Here is an 18,388-nt window from a genome sequence, read left to right as displayed (position 1 = left end):
TGCTAGTAGCTACTTTGCACACAAGAGTGTGCTGAGTTTAAACTAAAACAGCCAGTAAGTCCAGATACCTGCAAATGGATTTGCACAAGTCATTGTTTCACATAACCACATTAATTTATTAATTTATTGAAAATAAGAATTATGTGCTGGTTTAATGTAAAAATCTATATAGTAAATGCATTTTTTTTTTTTTTTTAACTAGATGCACTGAGAAAATATTTGCAGCCACAACAAGCACCTGCAGAAGCTGTGGTAAACAATCCTTCAGTGTCATCTTCACCAAAGGCTACTGAATGTAAGTGCATGAATGGTGCATTTAATACAAACAGCCATAATTTCTGACATTGTATTCTATCATAATGCAAATGGATTTGTTTTCCCTGCTTTAGCACCAAAATAATTTGAAGTGATGTATTTTGTTTAATGTACAGCTGAAGCAACAGCCAGTCAAGCACCAATCAGCAGTATTTTGAGTGACACAAAGCTCGATCTTCTAGATCCAGGTGACTATTTCAGTTATATCAGCTATTGCTGCATCATGTACAGTGCTCAGCATATATGAGTATGCCCCCTTTGAAAAATTGAAAGATTTTGTTCAATATCTCCCCGTGACCCTTGTGAGGAATAAGCGGTCAAGAAAATGGATGGATGGATGGATGTTCAATATCTCAATAAACATAAGAACAATTTCCAAAATATTGACAAAATGTTTTCTGTAGAATACGCACTTGACTCACAACATGAAAGTAAGGTTGTAATAGGATGCATAGATTACAAAATCTTCAATTTAATCAAATTAACTAATGCAAAAAAAAAAAAAAAAAAATGCAACCCACAACAAAAACGACGACATCTAGTATTTTCTATGATCTCCATGACTGTTATGGGTAGCAACATGTCTGCTAGGCCTGGAATTAACAATTAGCCTTTTTCTCGGGGTCTACTTATTTGTGCAATATGTACTCTAATAAATAAAATAAAAAATAAAATAAAAACTCTTAGCAGAGATGCAGTCATTTCTTACCTGGCCAAAATCCAATATGTCAAGCATGGAACTTTTATAGTTTTTCTAGAGGAGAAAAAAACTTCGAGAAATCTATCCCAACATGTGGGTAGCACTCAGAGTGGCCGCTACCATATCAGTGACTGTAGCATCAGCTGAGAGATTCTTTTCCAAGCTTAAACTAATAAAAAACTATTTAAGGTCTACCATGTCACAAGAACGGCTAACTAGACTGGCACTTATCAGCATCAATCAAGAAGTATCCAGGCAGCTATCCTTTGACGCACCAATTGATGCCTTTGCTGCAAGGAGGTCCCGGCGTGCACTATTTTAAGTATTTGCCGTTATGTTCCTAAGTTATTTAGTGACGTTTTTTTGCACACTATTCACATGATCTGTGAATCACCTTATTGCCAAAGTTTTACGATATATCGACGTTTGTATATTTATACATTTACTATTTTTTGTATCTTACACAATTATTAATGTACATAGTGAAAACATTTTGAGGTTTTAAATACTGTCATTTTTCAAAAATTGCAATAAAAAGTTGCATTGCATTGTACTTCTGTTATTTTTCTTATTTTTATTTGTTTGTGGAATTTGGTATTTATTGCGTGGTGTGCTATTAAATATAATATATCTCTAATTTTTTTTTGTGTGTTTTTTTTTTTTATGGGATTGGGGGGAGGCTACCATGTACATTTTCGCCTAGGGTACCAAATCATGTTGACCCCTGATCCCAGGGGTCAAACTTTGTAGAGGATTGCACAATACCATAGCATACCAGAGCCAGTGATGCTTAACACATGAGAACCCTGATCACCCCCCCCCCCCAGAAAAACACAGTCTAGCTATTTTGCAGTTTGTAGTAATTTGAGCATCTTTCAAGTGATGACCTCAGCCTGAGGATGACGAAGGCGGCCTTTGCCACATCTGTGAGAGAAATGTATGCGTTTCCAAACTCAGCAGGGACTGAGTGGCACAACTCGCAGCCATTAGTCTTTAATCCGCACGAACAAAACAGCTTTGGACCTTTTTGTACCGGGGCCTCGCTCTGAATTTGGATTCCAAGAAAGTCTATTATAAACACACAAGACAGAAACCTTGTGTCGAGACCCTCAAGGGGGGGGGGGGTGGCGGGGGGTTGTGGAAGAAAGAAGAATACAGTCACAGATGAGCGTACTGATAGTCACAACAATCCAAACAAGCTTGACTGCGCTCACATGGTGTACTTTAAAGTATGCCATGGGGGATGTAAACTCATTAGTAGAAACGGGTATCAAGCCCAAATGATGGTTCAAGTCCTTGGCACCTATTTGCTGTACGGGATTCAAAGAGTCAACATTCCTTGCAGTGCTTATTATGCTTGACATGCTGCACATCTGGAACATCCCTTCTACCAAAACCTTTCATTATGACAGAGGAGAGCCCAAGTATATGAAAACGGCTGAATCTGGCCAGAAATTTAATAGGTTCTTCCTTGGCACATGGTCCATCAACTCACTGGTTTTATAAACATCTTCCTAGAAGTGCGTGTGATCATGCTGCAAGCAATGAAACAAAGAAAGCAACACTTCTTTTTTTAAAAAAAAATTTTTTTTAATTTTTATTTTTATTTATTTTTTTTATTTTTTTTATTTATTTATTTATTTTTTTTAAGAGCTCAGAATTGTTCATTCGGTAGTCTTACCGATTCAACGTCTTGTCATCATTGCTCTTTTTTTTTTTTTTTTTTTTTTTTTTTTTTTTGTGTGTATGTGTGCGTGCGTTTGCGTGTGTGCGTTTGCGTGCGTTTGCGTGCGTGCGCGTGCGTGCGTGCGTGTGCGTGCGTGCAAATACGTATAAATTTATACTCATTCATTCACCTAAAACCTTATAAATATCCCATTACCCTTCGCCTTAACCAGGTACTTCAGAATCTTGCCAGAGTCGTGAGGTTTAAATGGTCAGGAGACCAGAGAAAAGGTCAGAAAAAAAAAGAAATAAAGAGAAAAGAAAGGTAAATCAAAGTGAAATCCAGCACCGACCAAACACTTCCTGCCTTCCCCATGATTACAAAATCAAAGTCTTACGCCAACCCCGGAAGCCTCTAAATTCCAGCAAATTTAGCGAGATCTCAAGAGACCAGAGGAAAAACTAAAGAGAGGAAGGAGGGAAGGATCGATAAGGCAGAGTGAGATCCATAGAAGCCAGTACATCCAATCCATCAAAGTGAAATCCAGCACCAACCAAACCCCTCCTGCGTGGTTACAAAACCAGAGTCTTATGCCAACCCCAGAAACCTCAAACTTCTAATAAATTAAGATCTCAAGTGACCAGAGGAAAAACTAAAGAGAGGAAGGAGGGAAGGATAGATAAAGCAAAGTGAGATCCACAGACACCAGCAACACTTCTGTTAACACACCAAGAAGAAATGTATTCTCCTGCAATCTTATGCTGCGTTCTCACCAAAAGCGAGGGACGGCGATTCGGCGGCGCGTTTGCATTGTAGTCGATGGAGTTCGCGCGCAACGGAAGGAAAGTGCGTGGGGCGGCCCGGAGGACGCGTTTCGCGTGTCGGGACGTGATGCGCAACAGCGAAAATCCGCACATTCGCGACGAAAATCCGCACATTCGCATATTCGTCGAAGTTCAAAAAATTTAACTTTTTTCGCGCTTCGCCTCGCGGCAGCCAATCGGCTTCGAGTACGGGCCACGTCACACCCCGTGCGCAACAACACGGTCAGCCGTGACAGAATGATGATCAAGAAAGTGCTGATAAGTCTGTTTACTTGCTTTTGAACTGTACCGACTTAGCAGCAGTGCTTATTATTAACGACAAAGCTATTTTTAGCGCAAATGCTGGCCGCCCGATTGCCACTAAAAAAGCGAAAGTGCTATCACGTACCTCAAAAAAGGAGAAAATAGTGCCACGGCTGTTTAGTCCCAGGAAAAAAAGTGAAAGTAGTTGGCGGTGCTCACTTTTTGTCGACTCGCTAAAGTGCTCCACTTCCTTGTTCACCAAGGGACACGCCTCCTCCGCTACGGTGAAACGCTCGCGAATGAAGCGTTCCAGTTCGCCTTTTCGGATTTGGTGAGAACGTATTATTATTAATTATGCGACAAAACGGTCTCGTTTACCTGCCAGAACCACAATATCGCCAGTTCTCTCTAATATTATTGAGCAGTATAGGTGATGATATCAGAGCCATCCGATAGGACGATTAGTACCTCCCATGAGGCTATGCCCTGACGTCTTTGAGCTTGATACACTTTCTCCAATAAAACCTTCCAAATTCAAACTAATTTGAATACTGTGTCACACTGCTGATTAAAGTTTGACCGGTCAGGATTTTATCTGCAAAGTGTCACATTCCTTGTAGCTTTTGGAAAAAAAAAAGAATAACATCCATGGCCTGTTTCTATTTGTGACAAGAAGCTTTGCATCCAAAAAAAAAAAAGACAAATGTTTTCCGGTGAGCCCAGCGGATCCAATGAGTCACAATGCTGCGACGGGGCTCTTCAAAAGGATGCCAAAAACAAAAAGTGCTTTTCATACGTCCATCAACTTTACGTAAGACTTCAACGCGGCCCAAATGATTAACGACAAGCTGAGCGCCTCGTGGTGGCAGGCGACAGTGAACGATGGCTCCACAATGCCTTCCGCGCTCTTTATTTTGGCCTTGATTGGCTCTTTTTTTCCCCACAAGTGATGACATAATAGCAAAAACAGACTATTTGTGTTCCTTGGGAAGTTCTGATGTGTTGCTGGAGGAGATACGCCTGACAGAATGTAACATTTGGCGGCAAAAAGATGCATCGACTTGGACCATGTCTAAATATTGGCGCAGGTAGAGTAATGTGATTTGAGTGAGTTTGATTTGGGTACAGTCAGATTTTCTTGGACGAGACACATCTCCGCATGGATTTACGCCGTGCGTAGCGCCGGATTTGCGCTGCTCACGAAGAGCAGCCCTTCATTTTCACTTCAGAAGTCATGTCACGGCTTGTTTACGGTGCACATTACCACCATTTGCGACATTGTGCATCACAATATTGTTGTCATTACAGTCCAGAAGGATGGCCCCACGCATGGAGCTATTTCATGGAGGCACCCTTCTCTCTCTCTCTCACCATTGGCTCTGTGGGGCCAGAGGGGGCGTTGCTTCATATGCTTTGGTGTTTCAGTGTGTGTGTATGCGTGTGCGCGCTTTGGGCTTGCACAGGGTGGTCGAGGAGGGGATGGCTGAGGGAAAGCATACTTGGCACCGCTCCCTCCTTTCAGTGCACACTCTCTAGTTTGCACCGGGCGGCTAACTCCCTGCAAAAGGGGGGGAAACACAAGTGTGTGTATGTGCGTGTGCGTATTTGGGGGTGGTGGGTGGGTTGCATGTGTCATAAATAAATAGTCTGGGCCGCTACTTTTTTTGGGGGGGTGGGGGGCAATGCGATGAGGCGCGCGCACGAAGCGGGTCTTGCGCTGCAGCGAAGAGCCTCCGTCGATCCGGCGACCTGCCGCCGCTGACAAGCCGGCCTGGGGGACGAGGAGAGAGGGAGCGGCGGGGGGTGGGGGGAGAGCTCGACGAAGGAGCCGCCGCAGGACAGCACCGCCGCGGGAACCATGCAGTGTGCAATCTGGCTGGTGGGACTCGCGTGTCATCTGTCAGCGCTTGTGCGGCTCGCCGCGCAGTACCGGTTGCATCCAAAACAAGGTACGACTTTTTTTTTTTTTTTTTTTTTTTTAGTCCACTAGAATGCGAGTTATGACAACTTTCGTCGCGCACTCCAGCACGTTCTCCGCTCTCCCTTGCAGAAGTCTTCATCAAGCAGCTGTCATCGTACGAAATCAGCAGCCCGGTGCGGCTCAATGACTTCGGGGAGTCCTTCCCGCACACGTTGCACTACAGGCGCAGGCGCAGGAGTTTAAACGACGAGCTGTCCGTGCCGCGGCTGCACTACCGGATCGACGCGTTCGGACAACGCTTCCACCTCAACCTGAGCGCGCACTCGGACTTCATCGCGCCCACCTACGCGGTCACGCACTTGGGAGCGTCCGAGGAGAGTCGGTCGGAGGAGGAGGCCGCCGACATGCGCCACTGCTTCTTCCGAGGACACGTCAACTCCCGGGAGGATCAGCCGGCGGTGTTCAGTCTGTGCACCGGCCTGGTGAGTACCCACTTTTTTTTTTTTTTTTTTGACACCCCTCACCACCATCTCCTCCTCCCTCTTTGCTGCAACCCCATTTGCACCCATGCGTGTCGGCCATAAACCTGCTACAAGTGCAACTTGCCAGTGCTTCCCAACTACATTAGAAAAATGTTCATGGCAAATGTGAAAAAAAAAGTGGATACACACAGGTCAGTTCTGCCATCTAATGAAAGGCCATTTACTTGTTGTGTCTCTATTGTCACTATCCATACAGTGGATTAGGGGTGTGAATTGCCTCGTACCTGACGATTCGATCCGTATCACGATTCATAGGTCACGATTCGATTCGATACCGATTAATCTCGATAAGAATTTACAAGTCCATTGTTGCGATTTTTTTTTTTTACTCAAATTTAGAATATACCATTCAGTAAATTTGTATGAAAATGTATTATTTATTGATCTGAAACTTCAGTTTGATAACTGCGAGCCACTGTATTTAACAAACAGGTTGTAACCTTTTTCATGTTGGAACAGCATTGAAATAAAATATTAAGGCTTAATGTTCCATTAATATAACATTCTTCCATGCTTAAGGTATGAAAGTTAGACGTTTTGTTGAATATATTTTCATCAAAACTGGATGTTAAAAAAATCGATTCGAGAATTGCGTGCTCTAGTATCGCGATATATTGCCGAATCGATTTTTTTTAACACCCCTACAGTAGATAGATGAAAAATTATGCATTTGTAAATAAATAATTTTCGGACCTGTGAAGAATCACTGTTGCTCAGTGGTAGAGTGGTCGTCTCCCAACCCAGCGGTTGTGGGTTCCGAGCCTATTGCCATTGTGGCCGCATTGAAGTATCCTTGAGCAAGATACTGAACCCTCAGTCACTCCTGATGCTGCTTCATCTGTAGTCGAATGCAAAGCGCTTTGAGGGCCTTGTAAGGTGGATTTGCGCTCTATAAATGAAGTACTACTTACCATGACTGCGGTATAGCGGTTTGCACGTGTGCCTCACAGTTAGTTGCGAGGTCCTGAGTTTGAATGTTGTGGTTGTTGTTTTTTTAAATGTTTGTTTATAGCCTTATTTTACATGTAAAAAGAATGCAAACTCGTCCTTCTGACAACATAGAGACCAACAAAGTTGTTATTGGTTACAGCCATGGGACTGAATTTTATCTGGTTACTATTGCTTCCGAGCCTGTTAGTCCAATTAAAAACTCTCTTGTTCCTATGGGTGTGAAAGTACAACAAGCGTGAATGCTACTTTGTCAATATGTGCCCCATGATTGACGACTGCTGACTAAAATCAGCCGGAATAGGCTTGAGCTCACCTGTGACACTAATGACAAGCGCTCGACAGAGCGAGTTGATTGATTTGTCAATTTGGCGTGGTTCTGTTCTGTTTGCGCTCCTGCCAGTCAAGAGGTTTTGAATTGAAGCGAAGGTGCTACTGTGTGGCATTTATATGTTTTTGCCATATAGGCCTACAGGTGAAGGTTGTAAGTTCGTACTTCAATACTTGCGTAACTTACTAAAAAAAAAATAAAAAAAACCCCTAAAATATACGGTACTTAGAATCTCTGAGTATTTTACTCTTGTCCAAGTGTAAATTTTACTTTGTTTACAGTTGGACCAAATAGACTCTTTTTAGCGTAAAATGTACTCTGCAAAATATACTGTGTAGAGAGCTTTTGTTGTTGTCATTATCTGGTGCAGGTACAATAAAAGCGGAGTGCAATAAACAGGTTTATGTTTCAAGTGAATAGGAAAATGAATCATTTGAAAGCTAAACCAAACGATACTAAATCGTTAGCAGCAGAGTCAGCAAAGCAAAATCAAATAAGAGTCAAACAGGAAGGGTCAGCCCAGGACAAGCAAAAGCTATGTCACATTTGATATTTCTTATGTCGCTTATATGTTATTGCTTTCTTCTGGGTCGTCACTGCCGGGAATTGACACTTGTGAGTTCTTAACGTGCTAATTTGGGCGCCCTTGTGAGTTGTTTCAGGTATTCTGTAAATGTACACACAGCCATATCGGATACTACAGTATGTGCCACTCCATGTCTATAGAATAGAAGTTAAGGCGGGGGAAAAAAAATACATCTGATTAGGATTAAATCGAGATTGGGAACCAGCATTGTAAATTCTCAGGTTCAGGTTATTATAAATTTATTGCCGCAAAATGGCTTTACTGGGCCAATATAAGTGCTGAGGAGACGAGCGGCTGGATGCTGCTCTCGAGAATCTGATAAGCGGTGAAGGGGGATGACTTCATGGGCCGCAAAAGGCCCAGAGCCATTGGCAAATTTTGACCGCCGCCACTCCCACCGAATTCTGGCGCGGCGGACTGTTTGGCGGGACCCCCGCCATGCAGACACTAATATCCCGGGTAGAATCCCTATCGGTGACATAATCCTTATTTTAGATGGCCACACCCTGTACTGTACCAGGATAGCGTTGACAGTGGATATAAAAAGTGTGCACACCCCGGTTCGAATGCCAGGTTTTTCTGCTATAAAAAAACGACTTAAGGATAAGTCATTTTTAAACCTTTTTTTTTTCTACCATTAATGTGTGTATATTTTTATTTTTTAGAGGGGGCATGTAAAATTATACAGCTGAGATCATGTGTTTGCACAAGTGTCACACCTTCTTATAACCGGGGATGTTGCTGTGCTCAAAATTAACCAATCCCATTTAAACTCATTTTAAATGAGATCTCACCATTTAAATGGCCGCTGATTACCCCCCCCCCCCCCCCCCCTAATAAAAGTTCAGATGTTCTTGTAGGCTTTTCCTGACATTTGATTTCTAGCAGAAGACTGAAGATTGTGTGTTAAAACTTAGCGGGTTTTAGAACTGTTTGTAAATCTGACCACAATGACTAAGTTCAGTTCAGTTCCAGCTGAAGAATTAAAAAAAAATATATGTATTTCCCCTAAGGGCCAGTACAAATTTCATAAATAAATGCAATGAAATCAATATCTTGCTTTTTTTTGTTATAAGGTAATATTTAATCCGCTTAAATTGATCAATCATTGATCTTTTTATCGCGCTGCACACATTTTTTTTGCACAGGAGGTCAAATCCCACCAGAAGCAATGGCCGATGTAATGCCCAGAAAATGTAAAAAAAAAAAAAAAAAAAAGTAACTACACAAAAGAGGGTACAGGGCCACTGAAATGCATTGATAAAAGTAGTCACAATTAAACCCAAAAAATTCTCTCAAAAACACTGATCAACATCCAATACACAGAAAATGGGGTTAACACCTGACAACCGCCTTAAAAAACAAACAAAATACAATTTTATACTATTTTTTTTATCTTGTGGGGAAAAATTTGTTTCCAAATCCGAACAACCAGTGTCCCAGAATGCATTGTGTTCAACTGCAAAGCTTCCGCTGCAACCCTCCTGATGAATGAGAGGACGTAAACCGGGAGAAAGAGGACACTCCATTAAGTGCTTTCCATGTTTGCAAAGCAATTTAAGACCTGAGGTATGCTAAATTGATCAGGCTAATCAGCCTTTAATTGCCCCTCTGGCCGACTTTGATGAATGACTCGCTTATCCAAACATGTTTGCATCCTTTTTCAAGCAATCTTTGTTGGTTATCCGCATCATCACTCATTGAGAATGACAACACAATGGAGACGGCACCAGAGGCTATTGGGTCATAAATGTGTCCCTATCTGATCACTGGAGCTTAATGGCTTGGCCACATTTTTGTCAGGGTGAGGTCATTAAGGAATAATGAAGCCCTAAAACAAAAGAGTCATTCTGGAGGGGGGAAAAAGAAGCAGGTTCCCCTTTTCTCGCCCGGAGTTACTCAAAGCTGAGAAATGGTGCGTCGTCGGGAGCGTTTGGCCTTTTCGGAATGAGCTGAAAAGCGACGAAAACGGCGTGAAGGACGAGCGGATGACCAAGCCAGTAAAAGTCCTGGCTTGTTCGCACCGTGGGAAACGCTAGCTGCCCGGAGGTGCTGACCGGCCGGTATAAAAGAAGTGTGCGGCCAGTCGGGCTCGGTGACAAACGAGGTCGCCGTCATTCTGAAATATAAAATCTGCAATCCTACGCTATGTACCAGTAGGTGTTTTTTTGTTTTTGTTTTTTTTGCCGTTTATTGCCACCACCGCAACTTAGTCAAACTAAAGAGAAACAAGGAAAGTCATTAAACAGAATGAGACCATTGAATGTCTGCTAGCGTAATGCTAACAGACCATTCAAAATACCATAGATGTGTAGCGGGATAGTCCCCTTTAATTGATCACCAGATATTTGAACGCAAATGGTGCAATAACTCAGACAGACAAAGTAACAATACTGTCAGGCATATATTTGTTTGCTTGTTTGTTTGTTTTATTTGTTCATTTTTCCTTTCGGACAAATTGAGACAGTTTCAACATAACAGTTTGCAACATATATTCAAGGGATGTAACGATATCCAAACGTACGATATTATCCCGATATGAACGTCACGATATGATAATTATCACAATATTGTGGGGAGGTTGGCGATACAAAATAAAAACAGTCACAATATTGTAAAAAAATGAGCTCATATTAAAAAAAAATATATATATACGATATTGTGCTTTTGTACATTACAGCAATACATATAAACAACCTATGATCTCTAATAACACTTAATATTGAGGCACTTACTTCCTAATGCACCCACACTTATTGACTTATTGACGTTCCCCTTCATCTGACCATTATCATGGATTTTAAACATAGAAGGGCCAAAACATGCCTTGTGAAAATTAAATTGCACTAAAATAAAAAAAACTAGCCACCAGAGGGTGCTAGAACTGCACAAATGGAAATCAACCTGATTCATTTAACAGATGCGCGGCTTTCAATATCATGACATGACCACGACGATATATTGTGGCAGTTTGCGATATCACGATATTGCCAGTATTGTTGCAACCCTAATATATTCGTGTATACATTCACATTATTTATACTCTGCAAAAGAATGACTAGCATCTGACTGAGTCAGTTGTGAAACTCTTCCTTGTGTGTCTATGTCTGAATTATATTGCCCTCTGGTGGCCACGGCACACACTAATATAATTTTAGACACGAGCGTTTTGCGTTACGAACATGGTCATGGAATGAATTGCACTTGTGAGTCAAAGCTCCACTGCACTTCCCCATTGATTGTTTTTGTCTATGTCACGACTATGACCCAGCTTCAAATGGGAAAACCCCCACACCCAAACCCCCTCGACCCCCTTCCCTCGGCGGCAACGTCCAGTTCAGCACCCACTGCTGAACAGCAACCTTTGTGTCCTTCTTGCTGGGAAACGTGGAAACTCTGCCACCCCGATCCCACACCCACCTCCCGCCCTACATCCACTTGACAAAGCGGCTTCCTGTTTCTGCCGGCGGAATGCAACCGATCAAAGTTAACTGGCTATAAGATGGTGATTTACAAGATAGGTAAACATCTACTACCACTTGCTACGTATAAATCATTGTTACTCTTTAAATTGCAGTAGCGGCCGTCAATCTTAAGGCTGCGGAACCTCCAAGATCAAATTTGGGGGCGGGATTTGCAGTCAATTTATCCCATAGGAAATCATGGAGAATGAGTAAATGTTTGTCAGGGTCACATCATCGCCATTTTTTGTCATTGTTGATGTGACTTTGTGTGTGCCTCGATACATGGGTGTATCAGGAGTCAGCGATGGTACATTAGAAGTGGAACGATTGGATTTGGTTTTAGTTAAAGCACTCAAATCTTTTAATTATGTACCCAAAACAGTAAAAAAAAAAAAAAAAAATGAACCAAATATCCTCAGTAACCTTCAATTAATGCTGATCCTGACAACTGTTTACAAGGTCAAAAATGAGTGCAGCCAAATATGCTTGTCGTTGCTGCCCTGAAAATGATAAATCCATACGGACAAACAAGTAGATGCTTTTCCACTCGCTCCATGCTGACTTCAGGGAAATTCATCAACGAGAGAAGGTCGGCATGCTTCAAATGGACAATTTGACTTCGGGTGTAATGTGGGTCCTGCCTGCAACACAAACGCACACAAAAAGAAACGAATCTCATATGTGCCCTTTTGAGTTCATATGGATCTAATTGGTACTTGGATTAGAAAACAGTTGTGGTATCTTGGAAGTTGGAAGATCCAAAAAGTTTACAACTTGGAATTCATTCAACATTTGGGGGGAAAATATAACCCAAAGTTACATTTTTTGAGTTGCTTTTGTAAACACTAGACCTCATTTCAGCCGGCATCAAAGTATTAACTGCATGGATGTTTTGTTTTGTTTTTTTGCCGCCATTTTGACTTTAGAGGACGACAGTGGTAAGAGAACAATTATTGGCAGGAAGTTAGCGTGAAGAAAGCGGACACGCATTCCAAGCAGAAAAGATTCTTGATGGGACTCCTTTGGTATCTGAACAGCTTTTTGTGGACAAATGACTAATTAGGATTTTCTTTGACGAGTGTTTGAGTACATCTGTTTGAGAAGGAGTAGCACTGAGTTGAGAAGTAGATGTTAGCTTCTCATGCTAGCGTCTGGCTAGCTACAGTTTGTTTTTCACTTGCATTTAACATGCCAAGTAAAATAAGTGTCTTGACCTTTTTTAGTTACGAATGTCATGAAACTTGAGTCCATCTGTTCATGTTCAAGAAGAAGTAGCACTGAGTCGAGAAGTAGATGTTAGCTTCTTATGCTAGCTGCTGTCTGGTTAGCTACTGTACAGTTCTCTTGTCACTTGTTTTTAATGGGTCGTGTTTTATGTGTGTTATGATTTATTATTTCACCTTTGAAAATAATGTTTTATTGTTTAACAGGTTAATTAATATATGTTGTTCAAATGGCACAGTAGTCCATGCATTTTTTATAGCGATTGTCGTTATTTGAGCCGTGGGAGCTGGGGCCTATCACAGTTAAGTTTGGGCAAGACACTACTAAACTACACTACACTACTACACACTGACATACAAAGAACACACATTCATCTTTAATACCTAAGATTTTGTAGATGAATTGAAAATATCGCATCCTTTCTTTTAATATTGGCATTGACTCCAGCAAACAAGACAGCATTAAATCAGCCCTACTGGATAACGTTGCACCCCTCAGTGTTAACTTCCAGTTTGTTTCCATTCATCATCGTGTTCTCACAAGCTCAGCACTCCACATATGTAGCACTCGAGGCACGCGGCGCTTTCGAGGATGCCTGTTGCGATTCCTGACAGCCCCACCCGTGCTCATCCTCCGCCCTTTGAAAGCCGGAAAGATACACGGTCACGTTTTCCATATCCGAATCACATCCCCCCCCCCCCCTCTCTCTCTCTCCGTAAAGTGTCACTTTGCGAAAACGGCGGTGGAATAATGGTGCTATAGAAACATTCCAGCGTGCGATATCCTGTTTAAGCGTGCGCATGATATGACTATGCAAACGGCGTTGAGCCTCAGGGCTGAGTGAGCTAAGGAGCTTTTCGAGGGCCCGAGCTGCCAAATCAATATTAGCATTCCTCAGTCCGTGTATGATGATGATGATGATGATGACGATGATGTAACTCTTGCCGACAGGGAACTGTACGTTGACGTTGTGAGAACTACCAGATAGGAAACGTCTTGACCTGGAGGGTGTATTTTTGACAAGACTTGTGCGAGTCGGCGTGTCAGTTACAGACAAAAGCGATGCCCCGAGCGTGTCTGCACGCTCATAGACCACAGCTATTGGAAATATGAGCGCATAGTGGAACCTGAAATGCTCAATATAGCCTACTTTTACTATATTTCATTTCTATCATTTTTGCGCATAGGAAATGGTCGAAATAATTCTTAACTGTGTAAAAATGTGGCAATTTTAAAGCCTGGTTGTTTTAAGTTTTTTTTTTTTTTTTTTTTTAAGTTTCCACCACAACACTTTCACTATGTGTTGTTCAAATATTACTTGAGGGGTTTTCAGAGGTGTGGACACACCCATAACTGTTCCTGCTATTTTAATAATCTAAAGATCAGATTTTATGTTTTTAATTGAACAGTTGGTGAATCAACCAGCTGGCAATTCCATAGTACACTGTGAGTGAACAAGCTAACGCTAGCAACACTAGTCACTAAATGCAAATATGCTAACACGGCAGCTTTGCTAACATTCTGACTTTGATGTGATATTGATTTGCCGAGGTCTTCCCCACTGGCTATTGTGTTAGTAGCAAGGAAGCTAATGCTAATCTTAGCTAACACTGCAGCTCTGCTAGCATTTTGGTTTTGGCATGATTTTGATTAGCAGAGGTTCTCGCCATTGGTTATTGTTTTAGTTAGTAGCAAGGGGAAACACAAAAAAAGAAGAAAACTTCTGCTGGCTTGACCAGGTGTAAGGAACAAACCAGCTTCCATGTGTCAGATTGGTTCCTCTACTTATGTGCACACACCTCTCATGTCATAAACCATGCCTGTCTTTTCTTGTACTCCAGATTGGCACTTTCACAACAGCGGACGGCGAATACTTCCTGGAGCCTCTCTTGAACGCCGAGGGGGAGGAGGAGTACGAAGAGGAGCACCACAAACCCCATCTGGTCTATCGGCACGAGAGGAGACGCAACACGTCCAGCGACGGCAAGCCTTGTTCGGCCTCAGGTAACAGACAGCAGACTGTTTAACCGGCTTGCCTGTAACCGCTGTCTGGCAGACTTTTTTTACCGCCTCATGACCTAACCCTGAAATGTAAATTATACCCAATCACAATTTCACTCTGATTAAGGGGGTTTTCCCTCTGAAACTTAATTGCTTGAATCAGTAAATGGTGCTTGAGCGAAGTCGGCGCTTCTGCCAAAGGTCTTTATCTCAGCTCAGGTGCAGATGTTTGGAACGATATGGAATTATGATGAGATGAATAACCAGAGTTTTTTTTTGTTTTTTTTGTTTTGGGGAACAGAGGTTACATCAGTTCTTTGAGTTTGAAGGCCAAAGTGGCTAGCAGGTTTCCTATCTTCCCCACAAATTTGCCAGCTGGCGGCCGATGCTTTGCTTACACCACCCCCGACTTTTGTCTAATTAATACAAACCAACGAGTCCAATTCATAAAAAAAGAAGGCCATTGTGGTCTTTGTCGACCCCTTTTTGGGTGGTGAAGAGCTCTTGAAGAGAGGCTGACCGAGCGGAGTCCGGTTGCCGTTGTCATCCTGGCGAGGAGCTCAGTGGGCGGCCTTTGTGGGAGGGATGCAAATAAATCGTGTGCGCGCAAGCCGCTTCGTTGGCTTGTTGTCTCGAGCTGGGGCATTGTCGCACGGCGGTGGCTATTGTGCGCCTTGTCAATTTAAAGAACTCGGTCTGACCCCCTTCATATGCTTTGGCTTTTCAGCCACTCAGCCTGTGTGTGGTAAACAGAGACGAGAAATGTGGTGGGTCTCTGTTAGATCCTGATTGTGCTTGAAGTTGGATACGCTAGGCAGCACGGTGTGTAGACGGTTAGCACGTCTGCCTCATTGTGAAGGAGTCCAGGGTTCAAATTTTGCCTGCTCGTGTTTTTTAACGATTTTTAAACATATATATTAGGGGTGTATCTCTTCAATTCCATAGCCTAATTTGTACTGTGGATATTACAACTCAATTCACTTGTATATCAAATCCGCTTCGAAATGAATGTTGAGGAAACACTGATGTTAGCATTCAAATTGACGTGAACATGACTGTATATTTAGTTGTATTGTTTGCCATGTTTTCATTAGTCACTTAGCGAGAGGATACATTACAAGACACCTGCAGGTCTTCATGTGAAGGCAGCAGGCAGACAATAAAGGAAGGGATTAAAGAGCCAGTGGAACTGAGCCTGTACTGTGTACTGTGAAGTGTCCCGAGATGCGCCTCATCTGCCTTATCAGATAGGGCCCCTCTCCAGATGTGGCGATTAAAATAAGCTCTTTGAAGGCCACACGGAGCCAAAACGAGCAGGCCCCTCCCGTCTTTGTAAGCGTCGGAGTGCGCTACACGCCAGCACGAGCAGGCGACATGTAAACACCGGCTCGATGGCGTGCGTCGCTTGCTTTATACAACTTGCTTCTCGTTCTGCTTCTTTCGGAAGTTCTTCCCAGTTTGTAAAGGTGAAGTGCTAAATGGTCCAAGAACCTTTTCTGATGAGCGATTCTCCCTTCAAACTAGTCGACTCACATTGAGCAAACTGGTCACAAGACATGGCAGAAAATGGCTATTTTTACTGGTGGCAATGTATTTGAGAATAGCAACTTTTCACTTGAAGGGGGAGTCAACTTTAAACATTGCTTGACCATAATACGTTAATGTGACCTCACTAGTCTAAACATGACATTCTGATTAATATTACATTTCTGGAATAAGAGTTATGAAGCAAAATCCAGCCATTTTTATCCATCTCAGGGGGCGGCCATTTTGCCACTTGCTGTCGACTGACGAGGACGTCAATGGTGCTCAGGTCGCAGGTAACCAATGGCAGCTCAGTTTCAGAAAACAGGTGAGCTCTGATTGGTCGTTGCCTGAGCCCTGAGCAACATTGATGTCATCTTCAGTCGACAGCAAGTGGCAAAATGGCCGCCTCCTGAAATCGATAGAAAGGGTTGGATTTTGCTGCTTAACTTTTATTCCATTAACACAATGTTAACCAGAATGCCATATTTAGACCAGTGGGGCTGCATAGAACATATTATTGTCAAAAAACATTTGGGGGTCGATTTCCCTTTCATTTATCATTAATTTTATTTACGTGTATACTTACCTACTTGTGATATTTAATTTCTTTTTAGTTTCACATGTCCTTACTGCATGACTGACTTATGTTCCATGTACAGCACTTTGTATGCAGCAGTTGTTGTAGTAAAGTGCTTTATAAATAAAGTTGAGATGAGTTGAGATTGTAATGTGAAAACACCTCCACCAACAGTTCCGACGTTGCTTTACACAATCGGATTGGTGTATAGAAGTCTTTCGTCTTTTGATAATTTTCTAGCTGAATCTAAGTTTACCATCCAAATGGTTTTCATTGTATTACGTGACTTTTTAACCAATTAGACCAAAACGGTTCCCAAATTACTGCACATCCCTCCCACCAGTGACCCCTTTTATTACAAGTCAATTTATTGATGCACCAAAGAAGCAGCAGCAGTGGTGGTGGTTGGTGGCTATTCCAACTCCATTCTCCCAGTATCTCCTCTTTTTGGAGAGGCAATAGAAGCTCTGGGGGGTCAGTCCCACCTCTCTTTGTCTTCTCTACCCACTTTAGGTTTCTGTAAAGAGGACCCTCCTCTTAAATTATAATTGGTAGCTGCTGTGTGAAAGTTGAATGGTCCGGTGGGCTTTGGACTTTGAAGTGGTTTTTCATAGAGGAGTTTACTATTTGGAATATAGATAACAATGGTCTGCCAGCAGTACTTTTCCCACTCATCATCGCCCGTGTAGTACTCACAACATTTCTTTTTAACGTCTTCTGGAGTGAAACATCTTTTTTAATCAGACAAAGATGAAATGGGCTGCCTTTTATCACGCCAAACAACACGTTTATCAGCACAGATACATGTGGGGAGCCGGGAGGGGGTATAAACTCTTTGCTCCGATATGACGGCTCGTAACAAGACAACAAAGGCACTTGCGTGTCTTCAAGTTTCCATAGTTTGTACACCGGCTGTACATCCTTAGCAAAAAGTTGTCGAAAACAGAGGAAGTATATGTTTCCGACGCATGCCAAAAAAAAAACCCTCAAAAAATGAGCTAACAATGATAAGGGCTTTTAAGTGTTACCTGGATTGTTATTTTGGCAATTGAGATGGCTGTTTACTTATCTTAACATGCTTTTCTGAACTGTTGACTGCTTGGGTACTTTGAATGTTTCCTCTGTACAAACACGCCAGGCACCTAAAGGAAAGGTATGTATAGGTATGTATGTACATGCCTCGTTTTGGATTCAGGAGGAATACAGTTAGTTATTGTTTTGCTACAGTAAATAATGGAAATAGGGACAACTGCCCCGTCATTTTGACAGGTGGTGCGGAAAATTTGTTAGTCCTTGATAAATAAATAACAATCAAGGGAACCCAGCTAGCGATGAGCTGCGGCTGGATAGCTAGCGGCGCTAACTGTCCGTCCATGGTGTAAAGCCGCTCCTCCATGGCAGCAAATGGCCAACACTGAGTTCTGACAATTATTATTTATCACTAAAGGAGGACAAGGAGCTACGCATTCGAGACAGAGTAAGAAGAGAGAAGATAGAGAAGCCATGCTAACCGCTACGC

The 18,388-nt window shown here is 42.4% G+C and overlaps 1 protein-coding gene across 2 annotated transcripts in view; it reads left to right on the top strand.

Annotated features, from left to right (window-relative positions):
- The first annotated feature begins 5,564 nt into the window (after nucleotides 1–5,564).
- LOC144016340 (A disintegrin and metalloproteinase with thrombospondin motifs 20) overlaps nucleotides 5,565–18,388 on the top strand; it is a 103,506-nt gene continuing 90,682 nt past the window's right edge. For both annotated transcript variants that reach the window (XM_077517338.1, XM_077517337.1), the window contains exons 1-3: nucleotides 5,565–5,697; nucleotides 5,799–6,151; nucleotides 14,606–14,768. In XM_077517338.1, the coding sequence (XP_077373464.1) occupies nucleotides 5,607–5,697; nucleotides 5,799–6,151; nucleotides 14,606–14,768 (607 nt within the window). In that variant the 5' untranslated portion in view covers nucleotides 5,565–5,606. The remainder of the gene's footprint in view (nucleotides 5,698–5,798; nucleotides 6,152–14,605; nucleotides 14,769–18,388) is intronic.

This window comes from Festucalex cinctus, chromosome 3 (assembly GCF_051991245.1).
Source record: "Festucalex cinctus isolate MCC-2025b chromosome 3, RoL_Fcin_1.0, whole genome shotgun sequence".
Taxonomy (NCBI): domain Eukaryota; kingdom Metazoa; phylum Chordata; class Actinopteri; order Syngnathiformes; family Syngnathidae; genus Festucalex; species Festucalex cinctus.
Note: the sequence above shows the minus strand (reverse complement) of the source record. Positions and strands in the feature narration are given on the sequence as shown.